Genomic DNA, 7374 nt, shown 5'->3' with positions numbered 1-7374 from the left:
TTCAAGGTCTAGTTACTTCAGCTCCATTTCGACTTTAAGATTGTTGTCAAGCCACTCTCCTCAAACAGACCTTGTACTCTTGTATTTTTTACTTCAAGTGCATTTCTAGTGTTTAGAGTGGAAGTCAAGAAATCCAATTAAGATGGTGTTTCACTGTTGGTGGGGGTTTGTGTTGAATCAGTCGTGTATATACGGTACGTGTGGCCGCATTTTACAGGCCATTGATTGTTTGAAACTGAAACCACTGTAAGGGGGGGATCAGTTTGGGAAGGGGATGCCAAATGTGGCAACACTGAATAACTTGTATATTTGTCTGTACTGTGAAAGATTTTGTAAGTAATGTACTAAGAAAACGAGTCTGCAGGTTTATGACCTTTTTTTATTAATGAAGAGTCTTCAAAGTATTTAATTTCAACTTTGGCAAGTGCTAGATTGAGGCTTGATTATTGATTGTGACTTTTCTATGAAAGATGCTTTGTTTTGCAGCTAGCTTACATATGATAAAGAGAACTCAGGAACTTAATCCAGAATTAGAAGAAGAAAAGAAAGAAAATTAAAACTCCATTGCACTCAAAGAAAAAAAGGGTCAGGGATAGAGAAATTAGGGAAAACGTGAGTGGAAAAACATATCACACTGACTTGCAATCAGCCAAAGACGTCAATACCACAACATTGAGTGCCGCGACTTCTCTTATATTTTTCTTATTGAATTTGAGACCTATAATTTTTTATTTTTTTATTTATATTTTTGGGCCAGAGTTGGGAAGAGAAGTGGGGAAGTTTACACACATAATATTATAGGGGCTTAAACCGAAGATCACTTGGGAGCACATCAAAAGTCTGGGCCAATTCAACTAACACTCCGATCCCCATTGATTGAGACCTAAATTACAAAAGGGTACCTTTATCCTATGGATTCATACGTGTACTCAACTTGATTAGATAACTTATAAAAATAAGCCAAGCAATTATCAAATGACACGTCGAAAGTAATGTTATGCTAAACAAAGCTATGAAAAAGTAATTCATTCTTCACCCCATCTTAAGTGACATGTTGTCTAAATGTACGTACTTCCTTTTAAAGGAAAAAATTGGTCTCCTACGTCATATACCTCTGCTTATCCATAAGAAAACACAAATCAAACATTCTATGTGAACTTAGAGAGCATTAAATCCGCGTTCAAGCAATATGTTTCACTTGATTATATGTTTGGGCACATTTAGAACATTATGCAATCATAACAGTTAAGAAATTATCATATTATCACATGTGGTACTAGTTCTAAAAATAATAGTGATTTCTGGTGAATTTTGTCAAATCCTTTTGGTTAAAATATTTGTGCTTAATTCTTTTGTAGACTCTTTTTTTTTTTCAATTTTATGTTTGAAACTACTACTTTTAATCGCTTGAGCTATGTGAAAATGAAAATATTAGATAGGTTGACATATGACGTGGCACTATTATTTAGGATCATGGATATCCTTTGGAAGGCGTATCACTGCGTCGTATAGCGACAGTTATGCCAAACACGAACAAACATGTGCGTCATTATCGTCTTCCACTTGGACAAGTAGCAAATTTTCCCAGAAAAAAAGGGCGGGTTGAACATCTCGTTCTTCCAAAATCACATCCAGGAAAGTTTGGTATTTAAGGAAACTAATCACAAGAATCTAGAGGCCCAGAGTATCTCAACCATCCATCATCAATGGCGAGCAGGAGGCCTCTGCAGAGTGTGCTGAGCAGCTTGAGCTTGAACAGAGTGATCTGGAGTGGAAGGAGGAGCTTCGGTGCTGTTCCTCAAGCTACTCTTCCTTCGTCTTCCCAGGAACTCATCAGCTTTGAATATGAACACAGCGCTCACAAGTCAGTTCTTTCTCTTTTTCCTCCTGATCTTCGGTTCTCGTTCAAAAATTTCTCTTTTTTGCTGTTACTTAAGTTGTTCTTCATTTTGCAATCTGGGTTTTGATTGTTTTCATCCAATTCCCTCTTTGTGGATTTTGGATGTGTGCCTGATGGGTTTTTTTGTTTTTACTTATTGTCTTGAGCTCGGTGTGATTGAAGTCTTTGTCTGTTTTCTACTTTTGGAGCCTTTGTTGATTGATCCGAGTGAAATTTTCTTTTTTTTCTTTTCTGGAGTAACATTAATTCTGATAATCACGGAAAAACTATATAAAATGAGGATATTGGTATGGGATGGTTATGACAAGGTCAGGCCTCCTCCGTGAAAAAGGTGTTCTGGAGCTCCCTTGCTCCTTCTAAGTTTTTGCCTTGATGGTTTACACACGTGTTAAATTCTTCGCTTGGAGTAATTAACAGAGTTTCAGTGATATCGTTTTGACAAAGTTTCCTGGTGCAATTTGCAGTTACCACCCAATTCCCGTCGTATTCTCTCAAGCAAGGGGGTCATCTATATGGGATCCAGAGGGAAACAGATATCTGGACTTTCTTTCAGCTTACTCTGCTGTTAATCAGGTATAGAAAGTATGTAAATATGTTACAACACTCATGCTTGCCGCGTGCACATACTTACACATACACTTTGCATCCATATTTGTAACTAGCCTATGAGTGGAACTGCTTTCTGAACCATATACATTTTGCATACATATTCATTTGACAGTGGCTTTTTTCTTTAAATCCGAGTAAATGTAAAGCCAGTGAAGAAGCTTGTTCACATCAGAAACTCCAATTTTTAAGATGTTTTTCCATTATTTGATGGAGCTTCTTGCTGTAGGGACATTGTCATCCAAAGATAATGAAGGCATTACAAGAACAGGCAGAAAGGCTCACTCTTAGTTCTCGAGCTTTCTATAATGATAGATTTCCACTATTTGCTGAGTATCTAACCAGCATGCTGGGATATGACATGGTGCTGCCTATGAACACTGGTGCTGAAGCGGTGGAAACAGCTTTAAAGTTGGCGAGGAAATGGGGTTATGAGAAGAAAAAAATTCCAAAAAATGAGGTAGAATTCAAGGAGACTATCTATCTTTTGACATAGATTTTATTTGTTTTGGCTTACCTTTATATCTTCAAGTTTTTCTAGACGGAGGCACAGAGAAATGTTTCCTGAAGTCGGTTCACTGAACAGAGTAGTTCTTATTGCCTGCACCCACCGTAGAGAAAATAACTACAGGCAAATTTCTTAATTTGGGGAACTAAGATCACCCTCAAGTTAGAACACTTTATATTATAGCCGGCTTGATTGTTTCTCTTAGAGCTATGCCTTTCTAGTTTGGTAACCTGCACATTACAAGAATAAGGGTACTAAGGTTATTGTCTCACATATGTCCCTAACTCAACTGAGCCATACACAGGCTATTATTGTATCGTGTTGTGGCTGCTTCCATGGTCGTACATTGGCAGTCATCTCCATGAGCTGTGACAACGACGCAACCCGAGGTTTTGGACCCTTATTGCCTGGACATCTTAAAGTTGATTTTGGTGATGCAGTTGGCCTTGAAAAGATTTTTGAAGGTTTGGATACATTTTTTTCCTGTTTAATAGTTTCTGGTGCTTGTTTTATATGTACTTCATCCTTCGACTAAACAAGATAACATCTGTGTAAAATCATCATATGGTTCGCACCTTTTTTTATATCTATCTGTATTGCCGTAACACTACCAGATTTGTGTACTAAAATTGAACTGACAAATTTCTCTGTTTTTGGGTGCAGAGTATGGAGATAGAATAGCTGGATTTCTCTTTGAACCCATTCAAGGAGAGGCTGGGGTATTTTTTTTCTGGAATTTCAATATTGGATTGATTTAGGATGTTCCAGAGGAATGCCATCAACTTAGACTTGTTGCATGCAGGATTCTACCATGTGTTCTAAAGCATAAAACTCAAGAAATGACCGAGTCGTTCAATTTGTTTTACATAATTATTCCCAACTTCAGTCAATTGTTTTGAGAAAATTGTCTGTTGTGTGATCACAGGTTATAATTCCTCCAGACGGTTATCTGAAATCTGTAAGAGAGCTGTGCTCAAAATATAATATTTTAATGATTGCTGATGAAATACAATCTGGTTTAGCACGGTCAGGGAAAATGCTGGCTTGTGATTGGGAGGAAGTTCGCCCAGATGTAGTGGTGAGTATCTTTAAGTATTGATAATTTTTTTTGACTGCTGATATAGACATACCAATATTATTTCTCATATTTTATTTTGAAGTCGCCTAGCTCTAAACACATATTTCTTCTTTATCTAAACCTTTGACAATACGTTAAAATGCAGAAGCTATTTAGTCTTCATGATTCATAATTATACCTCTTCTTCTTTTTTCGTGTAGTTCAGTTTTTCTCCACACTGCAAGACACTGGTTTATAATTATGCTAGATATGTTTCATACTTACTAAGACTTTATGTGTTTTATTCAGATACTAGGAAAAGCATTGGGTGGTGGAGTGATACCTGTAAGTGCGGTGCTCGCAGACAAAGATGTAATGCTTTGTATCCAACCTGGAGAGCATGGAAGGTTTGCTTTTATAACTGTTTCCATTTATAGATATTTCCTTAATCCACTTACCATATTAAATTCTGTAGATGTATTTCTGGACACTAATTTTTTGACTCGAAAGGTATTTACCAGGACTGATCTCCTGATCTTTAATGATATCCATTGTTATGCAGTAAGATTCTTTTAAAAAAGAAAAAAACATATGACATAACAGAAGCTTTCCATTCCCCCTGTGCTAGTGTATCTGGTTCAAATGGATACAGAAAGAATTACTGCCCTTGGTTGTGTCCAGAAGATGGTTGGAATAGGAATGCCCCTCAGTTGGTCCATTTGTTCCACAGGGTTCAAAAGAGTAAAAAACTTTTAGGAAAAACCTCACTTGTATAAGATTTCTAGTTTACGACGTTACACCTATTTGGGTATTCAGCGTTGCAGTTTATGGGAGGTCTTCCATCTTAACCTCAGTCAGAGGGATGGTGAAATGTTGATAGTCTATTTTCCACTTGCTTGCCTTCATTTTGGTTTTATTATAATAGAGCTCACCCTGCTATTATTTGGGATTATTTGCAGTACTTTTGGGGGTAATCCGTTGGCCAGTGCAGTTGCTGTTGCCTCACTAGATGTAATCAGAGATGAGAGACTTGCTGAAAGGTATTACATTTGTAGCGTGATGTTTTTTAGTATTGAGATAACTGAAAACAAAAGCTGGAAAGTGACTAACGAAGTCTTGCTGAAATATTTTATTTTTGGCCATGTATATTATCAGGTAGTGGAGAACTAAAATATGGAGAATGCATTATCTATTTATATAATCAAAATATGTTGCTCAAGCTCGCAGAGAGATTTTGGCATGCCAATCTATGAATGTGATAGTGATCCGTGGTGATCCTTGAGGGTGTTTCTTCGATCCTCTACTCCTAGATTTTATATTTGGGGATTTATATTCAGTTGACCGATTAAGGAATAAATATGCAATTATCCTGCATTCAATCCTCGCTAGTTATATCAAATTTTCTACAGAAATTGATTTGGTAAATTGCTTTTCATCAGTCATGTTTTGAGAGGTGATGCATAATGTTATCTGATGCATCAGTAGCTTTAAGTTTTTCTTTTCTGAACTCAAGTTTGAAGAACCTAGCATCATGATCAATCGTTAATGTTCAGATTGCAGTCAGGCTGCAAACAATATCATTTTGCAGTCAGGCTGCAAACAATATCATTTTGCAGTCAAGCTGCAATTAATATGATAAATAATAAGAATACTTCCTAAAATAACACAGGTCCATACATTAATTTGGTGATGTTATGCGTATTCCTCCTCTATCTCCCCCATACCCAATTTTTTTCTTCCTCCGTGCTTTTCTCGAAGTGTATATATTGTCTTCTTTACACACACATAACCTGTGTATGAGTCTAGTACTTAGAAAGCCTTTCACTATCCTCCCTTTGTGACGTCATTATATAATCGTCATGGAAATTATGTTTCTTCATGTTCAACTATCCGACAGATCTGCCCAAATGGGACAAGAGCTTAGGAATCAGTTACTCCAGATTCAGCAGCAATACCCAAACTACATAAAGGAAGTTCGAGGAAGAGGTTTGTTCAATGCTGTGGAGCTCAATAGCAAGAATTTGTTCCCTGTTTCTGCGTATGATATCTGCCTAAAGTTGAAGGAGAGAGGAATTCTTGCCAAGCCAACACATGATACTATTATTCGATTGACTCCTCCACTCTCCATGAGGTAAATGCAGATGTTGATGATAAATGATAAATCATGTTTTAATCTCATTGAAACTAAGAACCTGACAAGCATAACTATGGTCCGGTGGTACCTTTTCCTGCAATCTGTTTACCTTTATATCAGTGGAAAAGGGATTAATGATAGGGGGTTTTGGAGGCTCTATGATGAACACAGGTTATCCTAGAATAAATTTATATCATATTTTCTTACATATATCTATATGTTTGGTCGACATTTATATTTATGTGTGTGCAAAAAAGATCAAGTGTGTGCATGTCCGCATGCAAAATGTGAGTGGCGGGCGACCGGCCGTGTATTTCTTAAATGAGTGAATAGTTCAGTTGCAATTCCTAAAGTAGTCTGCTTAAGAGATAAGTCCCTAGTTCATTACCTGTAGTTTACAAGCTACACTACTCCGGTAACTAGATTTAGCGTTGGAAAGTGCTGAAATCAACCAGGTAGGCTTTTTAGTATTATTCTACAATTATGTTGAACCATCCTTAGTAAGTTCTATTGCACATTCAGCTTCATCAAGTACTTATTCCTACAACTAGATTGATATATTACTCTATATCCACAAGTTGTCATTTCTATTTTCTGATATTGAAACCTGAAGTAACCCCCCAAGTTTACTATATAAAATTTCATGTATGCTAACAAGAATTCCATTTCCTCTTTATTCGTTTGTGTCATTTCTATTTTCTTATAATCTACAAGTCAATATGTTGAGTAATATCTTTCGTGCGCCAACATAAATGACAACTTGTGTACCTTCATTTTTTGGTTTGTCAGTATTTACCTTCAGTTTAAATACATGATTATGTTCCAATCATATAACTTCATGCACTATTTTTCAGTTTGGAGGAGCTCCAAGAAGGATCAAAGGCACTTTCTGATGTTCTGGAACTTGATCTACCAAAGATGCAGATGGAAAAGCCCAAAAAAATATCTTTGGATGCTTCTAACATATGTGACCGTTGTGGGCGAGACTTGTAGGATAAGTAACAATCTTTGAATCATATATCCTTGTGAACCCTGGGAAATTTCCATTTTTTTTCTTTTCAAACTTATTCTCTGTGTCAATAAATTATTATTTGTCCCAATACCTTACACTATATGGATGGATGAATAAATGTAAAGGAAATATCATAGGTCTAAGTTCATCACCTTCA

At 36.5% G+C, this 7374-nt stretch overlaps 1 protein-coding gene across 1 annotated transcript; it reads left to right on the top strand.

Moving 5' to 3' along the window:
• The first annotated feature begins 1516 nt into the window (after positions 1-1516).
• DELTA-OAT (ornithine-delta-aminotransferase) lies at positions 1517-7374 on the top strand. The gene is made up of 10 exons (XM_021978575.2): positions 1517-1864; positions 2365-2473; positions 2736-2966; positions 3319-3478; positions 3678-3733; positions 3940-4092; positions 4381-4478; positions 5031-5111; positions 5969-6202; positions 7060-7374. The coding sequence occupies exons 1-10, from the start codon at positions 1707-1709 to the stop codon at positions 7196-7198; spliced, it is 1419 nt and encodes a 472-aa protein (XP_021834267.1). The 5' UTR covers positions 1517-1706; the 3' UTR covers positions 7199-7374.

This window comes from Prunus avium, chromosome 4 (assembly GCF_965620075.1).
Source record: "Prunus avium chromosome 4, drPruAviu1.hap1.1, whole genome shotgun sequence".
NCBI lineage: Eukaryota > Viridiplantae > Streptophyta > Magnoliopsida > Rosales > Rosaceae > Prunus > Prunus avium.
Note: the sequence above shows the minus strand (reverse complement) of the source record. Positions and strands in the feature narration are given on the sequence as shown.

Excerpts from the sequence above, each read along its gene's own strand:
- DELTA-OAT (XM_021978575.2), top strand. The coding sequence starts at position 1,707 with ATGGCGAGCAGGAGGCCTCTGCAGAGTGTGCTGAGCAGCTTGAGCTTG. Across the intron at positions 2,967-3,318 it reads AAAAAATTCCAAAAAATGAG|GCTATTATTGTATCGTGTTG; the intron begins GTAGAATTCAAG and ends AGCCATACACAG. Across the intron at positions 6,203-7,059 it reads ACTCCTCCACTCTCCATGAG|TTTGGAGGAGCTCCAAGAAG; the intron begins GTAAATGCAGAT and ends ACTATTTTTCAG.